At 30.8% G+C, this 23,038-nt stretch overlaps 2 protein-coding genes across 2 annotated transcripts; both read right to left on the bottom strand.

The window, feature by feature from the left end:
- Nucleotides 1-1,161: 1,161 nt before the first annotated feature.
- On the bottom strand, nucleotides 1,162-8,800 carry LOC139523307 (uncharacterized). The gene is made up of 4 exons (XM_071317180.1): nucleotides 8,639-8,800; nucleotides 7,476-7,502; nucleotides 5,789-5,927; nucleotides 1,162-3,456 (listed from the first exon to the last, which is right to left on the bottom strand). The coding sequence occupies exons 2-4, from the start codon at nucleotides 7,499-7,501 to the stop codon at nucleotides 3,271-3,273; spliced, it is 351 nt and encodes a 116-aa protein (XP_071173281.1). The 5' UTR covers nucleotide 7,502; nucleotides 8,639-8,800; the 3' UTR covers nucleotides 1,162-3,270.
- Nucleotides 8,801-13,434: 4,634 nt separating this feature from the next.
- On the bottom strand, nucleotides 13,435-22,038 carry LOC139523311 (uncharacterized). The gene is made up of 4 exons (XM_071317182.1): nucleotides 21,759-22,038; nucleotides 19,965-19,994; nucleotides 18,501-18,603; nucleotides 13,435-16,002 (listed from the first exon to the last, which is right to left on the bottom strand). Exons 2-4 carry the CDS (start codon nucleotides 19,991-19,993, stop codon nucleotides 15,817-15,819), a joined length of 318 nt encoding a protein of 105 aa, XP_071173283.1. The 5' UTR covers nucleotide 19,994; nucleotides 21,759-22,038; the 3' UTR covers nucleotides 13,435-15,816.
- Nucleotides 22,039-23,038: the final 1,000 nt, after the last annotated feature.

Here is a 23,038-nt window from a genome sequence, read left to right as displayed (position 1 = left end):
TGAAATAAAGCAGTATGTTTACTGTTATTATCTTGACTACTACAATAGATAACAATTTCAACAAAGAAAAAAAAAATGGCTTATCCATCTATAGAAAAAAGAAAAAAGTGCATAAGCAAAAATGAAAGACAAGAATACAAAAATAACAATAGCACAATTACACAATGGCGGGATGACAAAAACATAATTCCTAATTCAGAAAAACAAGAATGACATTCTATTTTGTAAAGGAAATTCAGTTTGAAATGGAGTGATTTCATGTCAAAAGTATATAATTAGAAATGGACTTACCAGTTAAGATAAAAACCTATACAAAGACAAATAAATAGAACACTATACCATGCATTCGAGATGATAAATAACGTCAGTGACTAGAGTCTATACTATAAGACCATCATGCATCATGCGTCAAGTTGATACGGAATATTTTTCAACTAGGTCAATGTTTTGTTCTCAACAGACCCTCATTGTCAGTTTTTTCATGTATGCGCAATATATGAGGCAGATGTTACTTAACACATCAAACAATGCATCTCAAAATATTTCTTCACTTAAACAAACCAAACTCCCATAAACCAAATGTTTAATTATGCGCCATTTAACAGTTACCTTGTTACCCACTCTTTTCACCTTCTTGTACTAAAGCTAGTCACTTTTACCAGTTACTTTGAAACAGTCAGCTTATCTACCTCTATTGGATGTCTTATAGTTCTGCAGTCAAAGCATTCAGAAATACAAGTTCTTTTTCAAAATAGTCAGTTTTTCCGAGTCTGTTGTTTTAATGATTGATGTGTCATAGCTAATATGTCTTAGCCTTCGGAAAATATACCGGCTGTAGTCAAAGCTGATATTGAATTGTATGTTGATAAATTTAAGATTTCTACATGTTTAATAATGACATCCTTTTTTGTTGTCAAAGGCTTTGGGTGATCCTGTAATGAAAACATACCCTGAAATTTGAACCAAGTATCATGGATGTAATGTCCTATTGAAATGTATTTCAAACAGACCTACAGTTGTTAATTTCTGTGTCATTTTTGTCTCTTGTCGAGAGTTAACTCATTGGCATTCATACCACATCTTCTTTCTTTATAATCAAAGATAATCAATAAGACTGTTAAGCACATTTCTGTATCTATAAGGATATAAAGATACATTCTATAGTAAAATTTATAAAATTTTATTTGTACCAGTTGTTCCTAAACAATACGTGTCTTCCTACGTTTGTTGTCCTTTTGATATGTCTTGGTCGATCATTGCTAGCCTTCGGAAAGTATATTATGGCCATTATCAAAGCTGTTGACATTTTGAATATAATGACATCCTTATTTTGTTCTGTCATAGTTTTTGGATGATCCTATTATGAAAAGATACTCCGAAAAGGTTGCCCCAGAGAAGCATGGAATTGATGTACACTAAAAATGTAATTAATTGATTCATTGAAAGGTATGTCAAGGAAATTAGTCAAGTGTCTGATCGATAAGAATGTCAAGCGAACACTAAATATATGTCTCAAAATACAAAGAAACATTCAAAAGTTAAATAACACAGATTCCGATCACCATGGAAATTTTCAGCAGAAAGTCCCTAAGCAAATAAAAACTCAAAAGCATAACACATCATAAGTAAAATAACAAAACTACCGATCGCGATCTCCGAGGGATATTAACAAGCTATAGTCCCTTAGCAAATGGCAACATCAAAAGCTCAAGCATTTCAAACGAATTTATAACAACTGTCATATTCCTTACTTGGAACATGCATTCTCTTATGTAGAAAAGCTTCTTTATATAATAAAATTCATCAAAATTTTATTTAAATATTTAGTATTTTGAATAATCATGCAAAATAACTACACACGCACACACACACAAATCTTCAATCAACAACACTCAGAAATGACACTGAGATATAAGTAGTCTTGCCAACTGTCATATACAGTTATTTTTTCTTTATGAATAAGTTGATAATTATAATACTTCAATACAACATTGGATTATGTACAATGAATAAACAAAACAAGGGTAGATTTGTTCATAAAAAAGGAATGTCTGTGAAATATTTGTAAAACATACGAAAACGTATCTACATTGAGTGTAGAAACGACAAAAATGTAAAAAAAAAAATATAGATTTTATACATATTATTTATGTATTACATGTTTGCATTCATTTTAAGGTTTCTCGTATACTATCTTTAAAAAATTAAAAGAAAGTAATAGATTTTGAAGATAAAGTTGAATAGCTTAGTTAAAAATATCCCAAAAAGAAAATCATTTTCGAAAGATAGATATTGCAGTTTTACAATATATGGTATGATATCGGTTCAGTGAGTTATTCTTCTGGTAAAATCTCAAATATGAAATTGTATACTATTTGAAATAAACAATCCAACTAGTATAGAAGGCTTTGTTTACGATTTTGGAACAGGTGGTATTACATCGAGCTATTTAGTAGTAATACTTATTCTTAGTACTGAGTTAATTGATACAATGATATTTATTGTATATTTTTTCCAATTAATCAAAGTTTTATAGCACTCTCTTGTAATTGGTCGCTTAGTCATACAATTTATAAACATTTTCACATAATATAGTGTACATTAATTCATATATGTTCGCATCAAGTTTTGATACTTTAATAATTACTACTTTACTATTGAATTGATTTGGTCACTATCAATATATTACCAAAACGCATGTGCGAGTGAACGGATATGGGTTATGATCATTGGCAGTTGTTTCATGTTTAAATGATCGGAATGATGTATGTTAAATATACCATAAAGTAAAGATTAATGTTTGAATGGGGCTATTCTAAAAAATATGACAACAATGTTGATTAAGTCTCATGAAATTTTAAATTTTTGTTGGGTATAAAAAGTGTTTATCCTTATGGCTTAATTGATGGTTTAATCATTCTGCAATCAAAATTATTTTGTAAAACATTGTTTTTTGAACTTTTGTTTCAAAGTTCTTTATAACAAAATGTATCTAAAATGGATACACTGAATGTTGTCGTCAAAACATATTAGTTTTCTACAAATTCAATTATCAATTTCCATGTTAATCAATGCACAAATTTAATATAAATATCTCTATTTGTAGATTCTAACGACTGTGTACCATGACATGAAAATGGATTTGCGGAATACAACAATCTTGAAAAAAACATTATGATAACAATTACTTGGCTATGATTAAATCTATAATACTATAGAATTAAGATCAGTGAAAAGCAATAAAACAATAGTTGTATTCACTCAAATACACTAATAACCTGGTGTACCCCGGTTATATTGTTCTGCGTATCCTGGAGCTTTGACAACTTGGTCGTATGCTGGTGGCGCCGATGATTGTGTTGTATTTGGACCTGTTATTTCGGTGTAAGGTGGAGGCTGTTGCATATATCCAGGATTTTCAATACCAGTAACACCACTGTCAGCTGGTCCATGAACCTAATAAAATAGTACATATTTATAACTCACAATTAAATAATAGAACTTTTATGTTTGTCAATGTTTATTGTGTATTGTTTCTAAACTAATTTAGTAAAATTCCCATATATGTAACAGTGAAATTTGTTAATCCAGAATGCTGATTTATCCCGGGTTTGTATTAAAAACTAAATTCCTTACCGATATTTTGTACCTACGACTCCTATTTATGTATAAAAACACAATAGTAATTTAATAGATATAGGAAGATGTGGTGTGAGTGCCAATGAGACAACTCTCCATCCAAATAACAACTTTATAAAAGTAAACCATTATAGGTCAATTTACGGTCTTCAACACGGAGCCTTGGCTTACACCGAACAAAAAGCTATAAAGGGCCCAAAATTACTAGTGTAAAACCATTCAAACGGGAAAACCAACTATCTAATCTATATAAAAAACGAGAAACGAGGAACACTTATAAATTACATAAACAAACGACAACTACAGTACATCAGATTCCTGACTTAGAACAGGTGCAAAATTTGCAGCGGGATCAAACGTTTTAATGGTACCAAACCTTCTCCCTTTTTCTGAAACAATAGCATAACATCACAACATAGAAAACCACACGATAAAATATCAATCAAAAAACGTAAATTAACACACTATGAACGAATAAATTTGATCTGCGATACTTGAATGCAAATGCACAGTTAATAAAATATTAGGGACAAACATCCAAGGCCAAAAAGCAAACAAAAGAGTCCAAACAAAGCCATAGCAAAACACCACCGCGAAATATATAACCCTTCGAAATTAATCACTTTTGAAAAAAAAAACGGTTTTTATAATATCTACAGGTAAATGAAAAATAACTTTGTCGTTTTAGGTATACTACTTATGTGTATAAAATTCTTCCAATAATTAGGAATACCAAAAAAGTTATGTCATATAAATAAATAATTTAACACTAGATACAAATTGGGGTGAACATCAACAATTAAACTATATAATTAGAGCTAGCTAAAACTTCCCTGTACTGATTTAAGGAGAATAATCTTGATGTTCATACAAATGTAGTACGAAGAAATGAAAATAAGTAGATATTCCAAATAATCAAAGCTGGTATATAGATAAGATCCATATTAATATAAAAAAAATTAAAATAACATTATTAAAAGCATTGTTGCTGGAACTACATATTCGTCGTAAAGACAGTTTAAGTACTAGTATTCACAACTCTTGTAGAGGTTCTACGCCCTTCTACACCCTTGTGCTCGTTGTACAGCTTGTAATATGAATTATCTTTTAAATGCATGACCAGCGTACAAACAAATGCTCAAAATATGTTAAGCATTAAAATATAGAAATATACATAAATAGATGTTGTCTATTTGAAGGACACATTACCAAAACAAGGATGCTGCATGACAAATGTGTGTATTTAAAAGTCTTTTTTATTGCATTATCACCTATTTTGCAGAATTATGTAAACATCCATAATATAAAATCGTACATAGACCATGAAGAAATTGATAATGAAATACTATATTAAATATACTTTATTTTAACAAATGTTTATACCTAATTTCTCTGTTTACATGCATTTCAACAGAAATAGAAAACTTTGAAAATTATATATTCATCATGTAAAAGTAAATCCTGTTGAACATCTTATTTCATGAAATTTTCCATCATTATAGATTTACACACGCAAACGTTTTATACACTTTAAACTTAAATCAAGGTTGGAAAATGTCAGTCGTTATCTTATAGTTTTTTGCTGCACTTCATTGATTCTATTTTTTGTTTTTTTTTTCTCTTATAGTTGATGTTTCCCTTAGTTTTAGTTTGTAACCCGGAATTTTTTCTGTCAATCGATTTATGACGTTCGAACAGCGGTATACTACTGTTGCCTTTATTTATCCATTTGGTTATTGGCTTTAAAACAAACTAATGATACAATTTTTATATATCTCGCCATGTTTTGAAAATGTCAATGGGTGTGTTTTTGTGACATAATTTTAATCCGGTCCTCTTTCACTCGAATGTGACATAACAAAATGATACTTGTGACCAAATCCTTACATAAATGCGCAACATGACGACTCTACGTGGAGGGAACGATTTTCATAACCTTTCTGGAGCACATGTGATTAACAATGTTTTGTGTGCAGTTTGTTTTATTGTTTTGTTGACAATTTGTTTGTATTTTCTTAGGTTTTCGATTTTTTCATCAATGAGTAAGTTTTTCTTAGACCTTCAGTTTGAATATTCCACGTTCATAACTTCCACCTATTTATTCATTATTCCTTAAGTCTTGATCGATATCGATTAAATATTCACTTACCACAGTTCTGTGAATAATTGTGGTCGGATGGGCAATAATCACGCCTCGATTACTACATGAATTTCTGTATCTATCTGAACGTCTATAACAAATAGCTACCCAGATGATTATCTTTAAAAATACCACTATAGGAACTATCCTGAAAACAAATATTACAATACAAAACTTGTACTTGTTTTACCACTTTACAGTTTAGGTTCGTATGCATTGTGTGAAAAATAAGAATAGATGAAATTGTAAATGCAAAATGTATTTCGGAAAAGTTTTAGTGCTATAAGACGTCAGCAATATAACAGGAAAAAAAATGTTTAAATCCAAAATCAAAGAGCGTTTGTAGTTACGTGAATGAGATCACTCCATTTTTGAGACTAAGGTCATACCACAGTATACATTAAGACATCATGTTTTGCAAAGTTCATTTCGACAAACAATTATTTGATATTAGTTTTCTCTTTTAACTTTTTCAATGTTTATGGGACAAAAAAAATGAACTGATCTTCGTGTGACGACCAATATTTAGCTTCTGTCATTAATCATGATACATTTTGAAAGTACATTTTCAGTTTATTTAAATGTAAATGTTCGTTATCTAAGGTTGCCACTCCCAGGGGCAAAGACATGTGAAGGTATTTTGTTTATGTCCTGTTTGATTTTTGATGCTTCAACACGTTTTGTTTTTTTGATTTGTAATCTAGAAGAATCTTATCATCTTGTTCATAGCTGGGTGTGATTTTTTTCATACCTAATATTTTGGCGCCATTTGCCTCTAGTTATAGGTTGCACTTTGTGAATACAGCTGTTTCTCAAAACACGCCTCTTTTGGGGAATATTGAATATTCATAGAAAATTAATTTTGTTTATATACTGGTTCCCAGTTATGCACTCTGTGTTCCATCTCACAGACACATAACTTGGTAATGTTACCAGTAAATATACATGTGCATATTGTTTACATTGAAATCTGTGGTAATCTTTCATTCGAGGTAGGGGTAGTTATGAAAATTAGTGTTAGATTAAACTATGAGGAGTTCAGGGCATATAAACGTTGAAAATATGTCGCACAGCCCTATATTTTGACCTTTGAAAAAAAATTGTGGTGCATATGAACTTTCAATTCTAGGATAAGATTTTTTTCACAACTTCACAGTAAAAGTAGTACAGTTTTAGCCGTAAAAGGAGTTCCTATGGAAAATTGCATTGTCAATATTTACAGAAATGCAGGTGATTTGTCATTGTTTAAAGTATAAAAGATTGTTCACCTTTCACATGTGTTATATGTATGGATCTATTATACAGTTATTAGCTTTTTTATGCTTGTATATAATAAGGTTCTCGTTTGGCTTCAGAAAAGATAACTACCCAAATATATCTATCTATATCGATGACATTTGTTTTAATTTTTAATTTTTGTGTTAGATCTAGATTCGTTTGTTGAGTGTTTCAAGGCGGAAAACAGTTAACGCAATGATTCAATTGGACTTAACGTAAAATAACTGCCTAACGTCTTTGCTTTCGCCAGGTTGAGGCTAAATATTTAAATATTTTACAATTATATAAATCTTTGTTTAAATAATTTACATGTAGCTTAATACTCGTATGCACATTTCTCATCTGTGCCTTGTCTGTGTTTGACTGTCTGTGAATGCTTGAGGTTGTATACCGTTTAATTCAATATGTTTATACTTACACATATAATGACGATGTATCTCCCATTCTGAAATAACAAACAAAAAGTTGCACAATACAAGATTTTAATGTATAGCATATCCGGTGTTAAGTTATCTAAGTATTAGTCATACATATGATGTGGAAAAATCCACAAATTACATTCCATGTAAAAAAAGAATTTTACGTCATAAATTCAGTTGAATTTATGTCCTATAGACAGGTAGAAATATACAAATAGATAATAAGATGAACGTGGGGAATACACTTCAGTCTATTATTATGATATTATTTAAACGTATGGGAGACATTTACACACTTTACCGACATGCTTTTAACATTAGGGATCAAACAAATCGGAATAATTTTAAACTTTTTGTCCTATGATTGAGAAAGATTTTTTTTTTAGAAAGAATCTAAATTCAGGTGAAAGAATAAGATTGAGTTTTTAACATTGTAAAAGGGAAGAACGCATTATACTTCTATGGCCGTAATAAATCCTGTAAATGATTATATACATATACAACTGACTACGACACCGACAGGTAAAAGTGTGTCAAATGTAAAAGGTCGTCTCAAAAATAATAATAAATAGCAGTAGATATACTAATATATAACTTGTATATATCTTTATCTAATTTTATTATTAATTATAACAATGAACGCTTCTAAAAGGTCCTCGGGCATGTGTCTATAACATTAAGTAATAGTAAGGTACCAGAAGGTTCTACACATTGATCATTTATGTGTAATAATTTGATTCAAATATAAAAAAAAATATCATTTTTAATAGTTATTGTCTTGATACATCTTCTTTAATTAAGATTCACACCTTAGACTTTGAGACAGATGATGTTATTTTATGTTAAAGGGTAGAACAGAGCACCCAAAATGGACTGATATCAATCAAAACATAGTGAGAAGGAGACGTTTGCAATATAGAATCCGTAAGAATTCAAAATAAGTTCCTTGCTTAGTTATCAATAGTATACCATAATAATGTAAATGCATTGGACCATATACATAGCTAGAAATCTAACAGGAAATGTATTATGATGACGGACAATATGTTACACCAAATATTTAGTCATAGTCATATACATGTCTATTTGTATTTCCAATCTCGTATTTGTACCTTTGATAATATGTGTTTATCTTTTATATCTTTTCACGTAGAGGACTCACCTTTATTTATCAATGTTGTTTTCTTCTTTTAATTTCACATCGATAAAAGCTGAAATACTTCCTGAAAGCTTATATGTATAATTTTACGTAAGCAATTTGGCGATCCTAATCGACCTAAAGCCGGATGTATATAAACTTACCTTTATAACCTATAAATAGAATATTTTCCCGCAAGAACTATAATGTTTAAATCGAACAAGAGAATGATTAAGAGCAGTTTTCGGTCAAGTGGCGTTTTGTACTGAAAGGATTCTACCGGTCAACATTCTATAACAGAAAATTGTTAGCATATATTTATAGAAAATATCATGAACTTGTCATGTATTTGGATACCTTAACCGACACCTTTTAATGACATATGTATATAAGAAGATGTGGTATAAGTGCCAATGAGACAATTCTGCATCCAAATAACAATTTATAAAGTAAACAATTATAGGTCAAGGTACGGCCTTCAACACGGAGCATTGTCTTACACCGAACAACACGCTATAAAGAGCCCCAAAATTACAAGTGTAAAACCATTCAAACGGGAAAACCAACGGTCCAATCTATATAAAATAAACGAGAAACGAGAAACAAATGTAAATTACATAAACAAACAACAACTGCTGGACATCAAATTCCTGACTTAGGACAGGTGCAAACATTTTGCAACGGGATTAAACGTCGTAGCTCCAATACATGTAATTAAGGTGTTTAAAACAACCCTCATCTGTTAACTGTAAAGATTTTTTTTAAGACCTAATTGAAACATGAAACATGGTTCTAATATACGCAGACAATTGATAATTAGTTCGTTGGCAATTGTTTTTCGTAGATCCCATATATCCTCGGCTTTCAAACGTTTTGGATAAGCGTGTTTGATGGAGGTAAATTCTCAAAAGCACTTCGGACGCATAAAATCTATAAAGAGTAATTTTTATTTAATGCACTATGGTGAATAATTGTTTTTGACTGTTAGTTCAAGGAGGTTTCAACAACTCAGTAGTCAATACAATTTATAAGAAATCTTTCTTAAATCATCTCATAGTACATTTAGAAATAGTTAAGCTACAAAGGTTCAACAGCATCAGATGAAACAGAAGCGAAATATATTATTGGACATTCAAACTCATTTATAAAAGTTGACTTTAGATAAATTTTGTTTTTTTCTCTCCCTTTTGTTCACTAGGTCTTCTCATGGTTTTTCTCATACATCATTGTCTTTGAATTGTATTGGTTTAATCTTTGACCTCTGTAAATACAAAAAAACGCTTCATACCCACTACATTGGCCAAGAGTTATTTTCAAAATAACATATATTTTATCAAAGATGTCGAATATTATATAAAAAAAAATAATCAAAGATACCAGGCTTTTGATTTGATACTCAAGAAGTGTGTTTCTAAACAAGCTACACTATCGGATATTTATGTTTCACGATAATGCGAAATCAGCGCCGGAAATACCGATACGCATTAGAAATCAATGAATGTGTTTGTAGATAGATGTTTTTTTTTTTGTTCTGTTAAATTGTTCCTTTTAAAATTGTTATACGATGATGACTGATGTACCCATATTTTGACTGTTTTATTTATTGTGTCTGTTTAGTTAACGCATCAATGTAAATTTAACGGAATTGATGCGACTGTCCTCAAAGTGAGAGGGTTAGCGCTATAAAACCAGGTTTAATCTACCATTTTCTACATTTGAAAATGCCTGTACCAAGTCAGGAATATGACAGTTCTTGTCCATTCGTTTTTGGTGCGTTTTGTTATTTGATTTTGCCATGTGATTATGAACTTTCCGTATTGATTTTCCTCTGAGTTCAGTATTTTTGTGATTTTACTTTTTTCGTGGTTCTGATTCCTTGTCCGAATTTTATGATACCTTTCTGTCATGTTTGGTTTTAAAATTCTACAGATTTCTTAACAACCTTTCAGATATCAAGTTGTTTGGCGTCGAACATCACCGAAGAGACATTTATTAAAACGTCGAATTGTGTATCTGGTGCAGACAAATGAGTACCATCAATGTTATCGTGATGCATCTATTTTGCAAATTATACCTTAGATCAAATAAATATTACCTTTTTTTATTTTGAGGCACTACATTGTGAATATTTAAATTATTGAAAAATACAAATTTCCTATGGGTGATAAATCATCTTTACTTTTACATACGAATAGAATATTAAAATAATAGAATTACAAATAATTCGAAGCTATAATATCAGTCTTTTGTCATACTTAATAGAGCACAAGAATGTGCATAGTTGAATTAGAATTATGTTTTCGTAACAATCGAATTGGCTAACCATAACGTTTGACAAAATTACAATCAACGGCATGTTCACAAGTGTTAAAATTATTCATGTACCACACTAGGTGCTGCAACTGATTACCCTTCCGGTGCACCTCCAGTTTGTTGTTCAGTCTTTAGTTTGTTACGTTGTTTGTTTGTTTGTCTTTTTGAGTTTAGTCATGGCTTTGTCAGTTTATTTTTGACTTTTGAGCTTGAACGTCCCTTTTGTATCTTTCGCCTGTTTTGCTGTAGATATTTTAATGATTTTGTTAAAATTTAAGCATTTTTTATATAATGTATCATAAATAGAAATTAATAATTTTTTTACGGATGTTTGCATAAACTTGCTCTCAAAGTGTTCAGTCATACCATTTGCTGCATTGTACATAATTTAATTACTTACAATGTTCTTCTAGTCAAGTGTTTTTAATAGATAGTAATCCTATTTAATTGTTGTTGATTCTCTTCAGTCACTCAAGTTTATGTTCTTTACATTTACCTACACTACGGGTATTGTTTTGAGGGTATTTTTCAAATAAGCGAAAATAATACGCAGTGAAAATGTCCCTTGCCAAATTTGTCATCAAATCGGGAACAAAGAGATTCGGTATACAGAAGCCGTTAGTTGTTCATTACATTCGCACAAAGCTATATTCAATTCGCTTTTCAAAACATCATTCTCTGTAAACAATGTTTGAAATCCTTATTTAAACCAATACAAACCCATATGTCATTATGACCTGCTCGCATTGGGAAAAAAGAAGCAGAGAAAGGTATCTATTCTTTATTTTGAATCAGATTTATTGAAAATACCTCCAACAAATCGACCAACACCTATCATTTCGCATATCTATACCAAACCAATTACAAATAAAGTTTTTGATAATCTACAGTGTTACAGATTATAAATATCAACGAATTCTTCTTAGAACTTCCCGACACCATCTGTGCAATTAAAATAAAAATTTGTAACATTATTGGCATTGAGACAACTCTTCATCAAAGACAAAATAACATAGTCGTTATCATCTAGTGTTCCATTCATATGTAATTCGGCTGGCCAAGATACTGAGACCAAAACTATGAAAAATACATTTCTCCATGTTCTTTGCGAAATGTGTTATTGTTTTTTTTTAGTATAATTCCATCAACTGAAAAAACCGACTGCAACTTTTAATGGATTTATTTGAGGATTATGCCAAAATGGGCTATAAAACGTTTATACTCTTTGCGAATAGGTTATGGCTTGTATACAAACGAATTTAAATAAATGAATAGGTAAATCAATGCTACGTCGATCTAGCATCTTTCCATTATTAATATGGTTTTCCTCCAGTAGATAAAGCACCACACAATATAGTTTTGGTGTAAATCTCGGTACATCAACTGTGAGATAAAAATCGATTGAGGATTTCACCACTGAGGAAATCTTCATTAATCATAGGGTCTGTTTTATGTTTAATTGGAATTGAACAAAGATGACGAATTGTAACTAACGTCACTTTGTTAGATCCTAAATTTACATAGGTTACCCTACAATCCACGATATATTACTAGGTCTAATCAAGGTGCTCCAAGAAACTCTTCTTTCTTAACTATCAAAATCAATTTTAACAGCAATGGCTGCAATTTTTAAGAATTATTTGCATACTATCTACTTTGAGGGCGGTCTGATTCAGACGTAAACTACTAAATATTTCCTAAAATTGCATGAAGTACAAACAATCCACGTCTCTTTTCACGTTGAAAAGAATTCAAACGAAAGGTTTTTTTCTGCCCTTTACATTCGGCTGTAATTTTGAAGTCTTTTTTTTTGTCATATAGCTATTCAACTGATGGGTTATTTTACATTCCTGTCTTTCAAATGATGTACTTGAGCATATCGGATGAAGTTGTATCAAGAAAAGCGAGTTAGACAAAAATATCTTGTATATCAGTTCCATGTAATGAATTTGAAATTACCTCTCCAAAACAAATAATAACCCTATCACAAGTCGGTTGACCGTTATGGAAATACTTGTATCTGTTTCACGGATGACGACGGTTTTCTCGAAATGTTTATAAGCAGAATCCCGTCTTTGTTTTCTCGATTATAACATCCCTGAATGAGATCACTACCGATTATTTGGTGGCGCTCATGTTACTCGTTTTTTGTTTCTATGTTTTGTTTTGTATTAACTGTTATTGTGGATTCATTATTTGTCGTTGGATAATCTTTTATTGTGTATTTCGTGGGTTACAGGTGAACCAAGAAATTAGATGTTCAACGAATAACAAAATAACTTTAGGCTTGTAAGTAGAAAACAACACACAAAGATGTGAGTTTTCCTCATTCCACGATAATGGTACCCACGATAATAAAGGAATCCAGAGTATGTGTCTTTATGTCGTTTTCGTAGTTTGATTTTTTTGTTGCATGGAGTTGTTAGTTATCCATTGAATTATAAGTTTGAAGATCATGATGATGGAGAATGTAAAATATAGAGAGATTTTTAAAAATATCTCTTGAATGGTAAGATCTATAAAACTTTATTCAATATTCATTGTCAAAACAATCATACACACCGCTATAAAATGTGTTAAATAAGCGGAAGTTACAAGTTACAGAATAAAAGAAGTTACAATTATGCTTAAAAAATGTACTCAGTGGTACAAATTTTGTTCTTTTCTGTACTTGTGCCAATCTGACAATACAGACGAAGGTTTATTAAAGTGAAGCTTCTATAGCGAATAAACTGGTTATTTTCTTAATTTGATTTGAAGAACTTATCAATTAATACTTATCAATGCTGTTATGTTAATTAGTTTTTAAACATTGGAATAGTCATTTTTTTACAACATGCACTGTACATATCTTTTAACATCATTAATACATCCTTTCAAAATTTATAGAAAAATAAAATATTGCTAATCAACAGCCTTATTGAATTCAAGCTTACTTTCTTTTGGCATTAGATAACATGATATATATAGTTCATGGTCAATATTATGAAAACAAAATATTTGTATATTAGTGTATAAAAAAGAAGATGTGGTATGATTGCCAATGAGACAACTTTCCACAAGAGACCAAAATGACACAGAAATTAAAAACTATAGGTCACCGTAAGCAACTTGAATAACTAAATAAAGGAAGCTCCGAAATTAAAGTAAATATGTGTTTATCATTGATCTAATCATTTAGACTAAACAAATTGAAAAGTTCATGAAATCCAAACAGATCGAAAACGGTAGCTTCGAAAGTGTAGGCCTCATACATGCATCAATTGTATTCTAATACATATGTAAGTGTTGCAAATCATTGATGAAACTAAATTTTCAACCATTGATACTCTCTCTTTTAACCATCAACTCCTATAAGGATGTTTTGCGTCCAGTCTTGAGTTTGTGGAAATTGTAAAAATTTTGTGAGAAATTGAAGGTTCCTGAGGAAAGGTCTCTGATAATTGAAATTAAATCACAACTTGTTCATAGGCATTGAGCGATTGAGATTTTTAACCCAACAAATGCTTTATTCGTATGATAAGTATTTGTTCTATTTGGTGGATACATTAAGAACAAAAAAGCATTTCAAATAATAATGAAAAAAAATCGTTATCAGCGTTAACATCATATTATATGTCAAATAACATCAGATATTGTAAAATGAACAGGAGTAATTATTTGTTTCTAGAAGTCTGAACCATACAAAGAAAAGCAGTATGTCAATATTAATTACTTTTATTTGGTTCTGTGATTATCGAATATTCACGTTTTGTTTAACAAAGCCATGACTTAAGTACAAGTATTTTAGATAAAACAGTGAAAGGGAAGTACAATCGTGAATATCGATTTGATATGTTTACAATGTAAAAAATATTTGTTGTAATTTTATAAATTTTTTTACAAGTTGACATAAATTAGTTTTACAGGCTTTAAAGCTTAAACTTGAACAAATTTTAGAAGAGTTTAAATGATATTAGAAAGTCAATATATTACAGTGTATATATCTCCCAATTGATACGATATTCCCGTGCTTGCATTTCCTATCATGATTTTCTTGATAGAGGGTTGTTGCTCACAAGGAAGCTATTAAATCACAAGTTCCAAATGGTGAAGTTGAAATCATCTCTTCGTAAATTTTACGGACGCCATCACGAGTTGGTTGACCGTTATGGAATAACCGTTTCACAAATGATATCGGATATGTTCCTTACGTCGTAACTACAATCCCCTTGCCTTTCATGAATGTAACCTACCGAATAAGAATATTTACCGGATTTGTTATAACTTAAGCAACACAACGGGTGCCACATGTTGAGCAGGATCTGCTTACCCTTCTGGAGCACCTGAGATCACCCCTAGTTTTTGGTTGGGTTCGTGTTGCTTATTCTTTAGTTTTCTATGTTGTGTCATGTGTGTTATTGTTTGTCTGTTTGTCCTTTTCAGTTTTAGCCATGGCGTTGTCAGTTTATTTTCGATTTATGAGTTTGACTGCCCCTCTGGTATCTTCCGTTCCTCTTTCAACATGTATAACCCTACAATAATAAAAATATGTCTGATTTGATACGTTTCAAATTAGTACAAGTAAGTTATTCTGTATCATTAATCATTATCTTTCTGCCAATTTTGTATGCAACATACGTGCATTGAAAACCTCAAAATGAATACAAGATAATTAATGCTTTAAACCAAGATAGTGGTAAATACAAATGCATCTTATTCCTGTATATTTATATATTAAGATATTACATGTAGATTCTTTCTACTTTGTTTCATTACTATTGAATATAAACTACAATTATTATTTGTCCATTATAACAATATATTAGCTAAAAGTAATATCATTTAAATAAAGGTGAATGGTAAGTATTCACAAGCAATTGCATTCGTATTCATCAAACTTAAATACACTAATAACGCGATGCACCCTGATTACAATCTTCTGCAAAGCACTGTCCTTTTGTCATTTGCTCGTATGATGGTGGTACCGATGCTTGTCTTGGGTTTAATCCGGTTGCATCGGTATAAGCTGGAGGCTGCCGCAAATATCCAGGGTTTTCTATACCAGTAATACCATTTTCAACAGGCCCTTGAATCTAATAAAATTAGATATGTATGAAAAGAGGTCTTAATTAGGTGTTGACCTTTTCGCCGCTTTTGAAATGAATACGGATTAAGTATGGTCTTATTGTTATTGTAAACTGACAGACATATAGTCAGAAAGCGAATACATATGTTCAAACTCTTTTATGTCATTTTTTAATAGCAATAAACAAAAGAACTGTGTGAATTGGCTTTGATACTATATATGCCCTTGCATTTTTACTAGATAACATTTTTGTTCGCTTTGGACCCATCGAAACAACATCTGATACAAAAATATAATAATACTTTTAGATATTTGGATGATATATTGGCTCTCAATAGGACTTCAGTATGTATACTAAAAAAATTAATCCTGTTGAACTTACTTTAAATAAAGCTAATACTAACAATGACCACTGGCCTTTCCTATATCAATAACGGAAAGCATGATACAAAAATTTATGATAAAAGAGATGGTTTTTCATTTTCTATCGTTAATTATCCATTTTTAGATGGTGACGTTCCCTTGTCACCATCTTACGGTGTTTTTATATCTTAACTTGTACGATTCGCTTGTGTATGTAACAAGGTTTTAGATTTTAGCGAGAAAAATTTATGTATTACTGAAAAATTATTACACCAGGGTTTTCGAAATAACAAACTAGTCAAAACATTTACCACATTTACACAACTTTGTACTTGTTTGGCTTTATAACTATTTTGATCTGAGCGTCACTGATGAGTCTTACGTAGACGAAACGCGCGTCTGGCGTATTAAATTATTATCCTGGTACCTTTGATAACTTTTTACTAAATTGTATCATCGGTACAAGGACATCATTCAAAAAAATAACTCAACATGCATACATCTTATACGTTCAGGTATTTCACATCTAATCTTGTATGGTAATATTCATTACAAAGCACAAACATGTCAGTATTCCCCTCAGAAGCTAAAAAACCTTTAAACAGACTTATTAAGAAGGGATATAGTTACGATACTGTTGTCAGATTATTAAAGATTGCATATGTTGGCTTTAATATTGATTCACTTATAGGGTCTTTGCATCGGAATTAAACATGTATATTTAAAAACGAGTTGCTGGCATAACACGGGTTAGGTTCTTCTCATATGTGTTATGATGGTATGATACTAAACCCCTAACGGGCGGGATTGTGCCTGATATTCATATGATGAAGATAAAATCTTTCAATCAGTTTAATTGAGGTATGGAGCTGGCATGTCAGTAACTGCTAGTAGTCTGTTGTTATTTATGTATTATTGTAATTTTGTTTATTTTCTTTTGTTACATCTTCTGACATCGGACTCGGACTTCTCTTGAACTGAATTTTACTGTGCGTATTGTTATGCATTGAATTTTTACATTGGCTAGAGTTATAGGGGGAGAATTGGGACCTAAAAAAAACATGTTAACCCCACCGTAAGTCAGATCAAGAGCCTCTGGCCTTTGTTAGTCTTGTATGATTTTTATTTTAGTTTCTTGTGTATAATTCGGAGTATAGTATGACGTCCATTATCACTGAACTGGTATACATAGTTTTTTAGGGGCCAGCTGAAGGACGCATCCGGGTGCGAAAGTTTCTCGCATGCATTAAAGATCTATTGGTGTTGTCTGTTCTATGGTCCTCTTGTTGTCTTTTTGACACATTCCCAATTTCCATTCTCAATTTTATATAAGCAATATCGAGATTTATCAACAATTTTAGTGTTTACTTTAAATCATTTGCATTGTAAAATGAGTTTAGATGAGTACATATGATACCTAGTGTTTTGAACAGAAAAGATATATATAAAAATACATGCATAAGAACTCGATAGATTGAAAAGAAATCGAAAATGCATTACTATATATTTGTTTTACATATGTTAATAGATCTGTATTTCCATATATATAGTTTAAGCTGTTTATACTTAATATTGTATCTCATTTTACTGAATCGTTTGAATTTCTAATTAGTTTCGTATTATAATAAAAGTTAATGAATTTATTGTTTTGTGTTAAACGCCACTTCTGAGAGTCAATGACGAGTCTTTTGTAGACGGAACGCTCGTTTGGCGCGAATACAAAGTTGCAATCCTGGTTATCACTATTTATTGAAGGAGGAAGTCGGAGTGCCAGACAGAACCATCGACCTTCGGGAGGAAAACAGATGATCCTAATTAATTAAGGTATCAGCCGAGCGCACCAGAAACGTGCAAGGTGCGAGAATTAAGGACTTCGGTTAAAAATTAAAGTCAAATCCATCTAAAGACAACTTATATAACCTAAGATAGCTTTAAAAATTTGATAAGCTATTTGATGAAAAACATATTACACATTTATCAACACATTCAAATGTTTCAGGACAATTTCGCAAAAGTAAATATTCACAATGAGGGTTTTTATTGTGCATGAAACATGAGTTGTAGTTTCTTTTCTGAGGGGCACATTTCGTTTTAAACTAAAACAAATGTTATTTCAGATGATTCATCGTGACACTAACTTACCACTGTTCGTTGAATTATTGTGGTTCGCTCAGATCTCTTTGAACATCTATAACAAACAGCTACCCAGCAACCTATTTTTATGACGAGCACTATAGGAATTACCCTGGAAAAAAGTTACACTAAATGGAGTGTTTTTATCTTACAATTACACATTTCATTTTCATTGATTATTTAATACAAATTGCATGAACAACTTCTTTGACTAACATATAAATCTCAGTGTGTTAATTTGCATTTAAATTTTTAACACACTATTAGTCAGATAAAATGCTTAACTCAGAATCAAACTCTTTTAAAGATAAGCAATATGTTCAATAACATTCTTTATCCATGTTACCTGATATTATCAATTACAACTCGGTCGGGAATAGTACAAACGGTGGAAATATACCTAATAATCAATGACATGGTACTGCCATTGTAAAAGCGATGCATTGAGAGTGACGTTTCCGACTGATAAAGTATATAAATAAAATCAGCATATATATATATATCAGGATTGGTACAATGATAAAAGTTAAAGCTCCCTTATGGGATTTTCCTTGGACGATATTTGGTCGTTCAGTATATGCCCTACTTTGGTTTTCATTCCAACGCAATTGATGAATTTCATTTCATACTTTTTATGTTTCCAGGGGAATCATATTTTGATATATAATTTGTGCATAAAGTGCCTACAGTCTATTTAGGTCTCAATTATATCCAGGTAACACATGTTGCACAGATTGCACATGTGTTCGTTCAATGTACTATATAATATGGATATTTATCAATTTATTTCTTCGGTTTTGTATTTCTTTGTTATGTTTCAAGAATTCAAATTCAACTGAAGTTAAAAAAAATTATAACCTTTAAAGTCAGCAACAATTAATTTATCAACAGTTCTAATCTTAAGCTTACTTACTGTTTATACCTGTCTAAGGCGTATGTGATATGAAGGGTTCGAACTTACATGTTTTTCTTCGATAACAATAAGCTCGACCTTGCTTTCTGATAGAGAATTATTCTTTGATATATAAAAATTACCACATGGTGGAGACAGAAATACATAACACCCTCTGTGATAAGAATAATGTATATATCCGGGAGTAATACACTAATATTCATTCACTTTTGGGATACTTATATACTTATACATATGGAAACCATATGTGTACAATTCAATGTCATTATAGCCTTCCTATGATTTATGTGTCAAATACGACTAAGGTAATCCATGCCTGGTATAAGAAAATCCTTAGTATTGCCAATAATATATACCTTTGCAAACAGTAAATTCATAAAAATGGCAATTTAATCTGCATCTGCTTTTTAGGGTCGGTATACATTTTTTTTTTTTACATTGGGAAAATCTTTAATATTTTAGATTACTATATTTTCATTTCGAAGCAGTAATGTTCCATTACATTTCAGACAGAAAGATTTGTATATTTGAATATTTAACATGACAACGTTCATACTTACACAGTCAAAGGAAAACTGTCGTCTGCCATTCTGAAATTACAAACAATATGTATGTAATACAAAACAGCGAATAACAGCCACTATTATAGCGTGTAAAACTTCATATATGATATGTTGAACAACATAGATTTCGTACTTTTAAATTACAAAAAGCGTGTTAAATTATACCAGGTCTCAAAATGATAGGATAAAAGATGTATAAATGCTTTTACAGTTATTGCTTCGAGGGAAACACACATTCTAGATTGTCATGCTTTTTCAACACTTTTTGGTCCAGAAATGTCTCCAGGAACAAACACACAGTTGTAATAATAACTAATTATAAAATTAAAAACGAAATGATTAAGGTAATTAGAAAATGCCTTTAAGGATAAGGTACCGGTATTTGGTGTTTCCACTAACAAATGTCAAAACTATCAATAAAATATGATTAATCGTTAAAAAAAAAATTAAAAATTAAAAACAATTATAAAAATGCCTTTTATACATATCACTGAGTCAAGCTTTTCAACATAAACTATTATCTTTCAAGATGCTATGCATTTAATGTTTATTCTTGATTTTTTTTCTACACAAACGACAACATTCTGAAACCAAGCTTTAACTTAATGGAAAACATTGTGAAACATGATATTTTTATTAAATGTTTACCTTTGTGCGTTACCATGTGACAGTTTGTTCTTAAAAACCGATGGTTTAGCGTGCCTAATGAGACGAATGTCAACAATTGACTCCCGTACATCATTGATTTAAAAATATGTAAGGCTCTGCTTGTCATAAGAATTTAGAGCACGAATATCGTACTCGAACCCAGTTTTCAACCAATCAAAATATAGGATTTGGTGTTTCGAGGATAAATTTTGTACTTCGACAAAGTTTCTTGAAATTCTGTGTTTGGGTAAAGTAAAAATTATCCTTGTTTTTCAGTTGTTATACGATAATCTTATGCATTTTAAAATGTAGACCACTACAAAAACTTTCTTTTTTGAGATTCTACTGAAATTGGCATCAAATTCATTTTGAGTCCCGGCCTTATAAAACAGAATAACGTTTAGTAACATCAACTGACAATCAATGTATTTTATCATGACAAGTACAAGTTGATTTTATATTAGTATGAATACAACAACAAAAAGAGATAACAGAAATCATTCAAAAGATTAACATAACCACAGAGCACATAAACCACCAACAAGCACAAGTTGATTTCATATTAGTTTGAATACAACAATAAGAGGAGAATACAAGAATCACTCAAAATGTTTAAAAACACTACTACTGAGCACATTATCCACCAACGTTTGGCCCCTAGATGAAGATAAATACAAACAAATATAAAGGGAACGACTGCGCACTTTGATTAGTACTAGGCCGAATCGCAAAGCTTTTTTATGTATTCAGTTTTAACCTGACGAAATAGAGTGATGACATTTACTCGATATGGTATGATAGGTTGATAGTATAAATATTGTAATGAAATCATTAGTACAAGTCATGTTCAAGAACAATCAAGGACGTACTGTGTTTGAAACGAAAAAGGAACTTTGTCAACGGATGAATAAAAACCGAAAACCTCATACACCAAATACATAGAGGGAATCTAAAAGGTACAGATTTCTAATGCCATGCTTTCCTGAGAAAATAGTCACATATTCAACTAAGACAAACTATACATAAAAAGATATTTCTTGTAACAAGAAAAAATAATCTAAAAAATACGAATTGTGTATTTCAAATCTCGTTTTTATACATTTTGATTTTATATATTTTTATTACTTATGGCAGATGACTTACCTTTATTTTTCAATGTTTGTCGTATTTATAAAACTGCGTATTTGAGTTTTACCAACACAAATTTGTCTACTTCCTGATACCTTATATTTTCTATTTTGCGTAGGAAATACAATAAAGTTGACGACCCAAAACGACATGAAATACCTTTTGCATCATTTAAAAAAGTGTTTTCTTTTGTACTTTACAATTTGAATTAAAGGTATGATAAAATTTAAACGTTCACTTAAAATTGCCGTTTTATTATGTCTTTCAACTTGTTTGGTTTTTTTCTTCCGCCTAATTTTGTTCTTGCGATAAATATTTGTTTCGCAATGTGTCACTTTGATATTTTTCTTATGGTACTGTATAGTTTATGCGCTTTTAAATTTCACCCTGCTAGACGAACAATTTTCTTTGTAGGTGTTATCTCCCCGAACACTGTGTTCCTTGTGACTACATCTCCTCCGTAACCGCAGAAGAAAGCGACAAATTTATTTTATAACATTGCTCGTTATATCCTTAGCATGATTTGTCCTATTTTGACCAAGCGATATGAACACTCCATATGTGAGTTATTCCCCCTTATGCATGTGATATAAGTAATATGCATTTCTAACTGGTAAACCATAAGTGATAGAGACCTAGGGTCTTTTGATTTGAGGTCCTTGGTCCAAAATAAAAATGAAAATTAGGTCACGGTCAAAGGTCAAGGTCATATTCTAAATTTTGATTTTGGCTTATTTCACTAACTTTCAAAAACCGTATAAGATATGGACAACATTTTTTACTAAATTGTAAGTTGCGACATGTTGTTACACATGAATTTTGGTTGAAAGGGTACGTTGACCGTAAAAGGGAGTATTCTCCCTTTTTATATTTAAAATTACATGTATGGTGGTATAACTAATTTACCAAATAAGATAAAGATCCAGGGTAATTTGATTAAAGGTGCTTGGTGTATGACCTTCAAATTGAGCTCAAGGTCAAAGTAAAATTTTATGTTCTAGATTTTGACCTTTGCTTTAACTTCATATTCAGCATGATAAAGCCATGGGACTTTAGGTTCATTAGATTGCAATTTACATGACCTTGGAAATCCAAACGGAAATGACTTTAAGTAAACCGGAAGAAGCTTTGTTTTGTACTTGTTTGATGTAAAAGTATATAGGACCATATATTTTTGGAATCAGTATCCAATAAACTATCAAATAAAACCAGAAGTGACATATTTCAAACCGGAAGTAAAAAAATCTCCCTTATTTAGAAAAAGAATATAGAAACCATATGTTTTTGAAATCAGT

Source organism: Mytilus edulis, chromosome 5, assembly GCF_963676685.1.
Source record: "Mytilus edulis chromosome 5, xbMytEdul2.2, whole genome shotgun sequence".
NCBI lineage: Eukaryota > Metazoa > Mollusca > Bivalvia > Mytilida > Mytilidae > Mytilus > Mytilus edulis.
This window is presented reverse-complemented; position numbering and strand designations above follow the sequence as displayed.

Bases quoted from the DNA above. Each gene is read 5' to 3' on its own strand.
- LOC139523307 (XM_071317180.1), bottom strand. From the start codon at position 7,501: ATGGGAGATACATCGTCATTATATGT. The intron at 5,928-7,475 runs GTAAGTATAAAC...ATTTGTTTTCAG, and splicing joins GATACATCGTCATTATATGT to GATAGTTCCTATAGTGGTAT. The intron at 3,457-5,788 runs GTAAGTGAATAT...CTATTTTATTAG, and splicing joins CAATTATTCACAGAACTGTG to GTTCATGGACCAGCTGACAG.
- LOC139523311 (XM_071317182.1), bottom strand. From the start codon at position 19,993: ATGGCAGACGACAGTTTTCCTTTGACTGT. The intron at 18,604-19,964 runs GTAAGTATGAAC...ACTTTTTTCCAG, and splicing joins GACAGTTTTCCTTTGACTGT to GGTAATTCCTATAGTGCTCG. The intron at 16,003-18,500 runs GTAAGTTAGTGT...TAATTTTATTAG, and splicing joins CAATAATTCAACGAACAGTG to ATTCAAGGGCCTGTTGAAAA.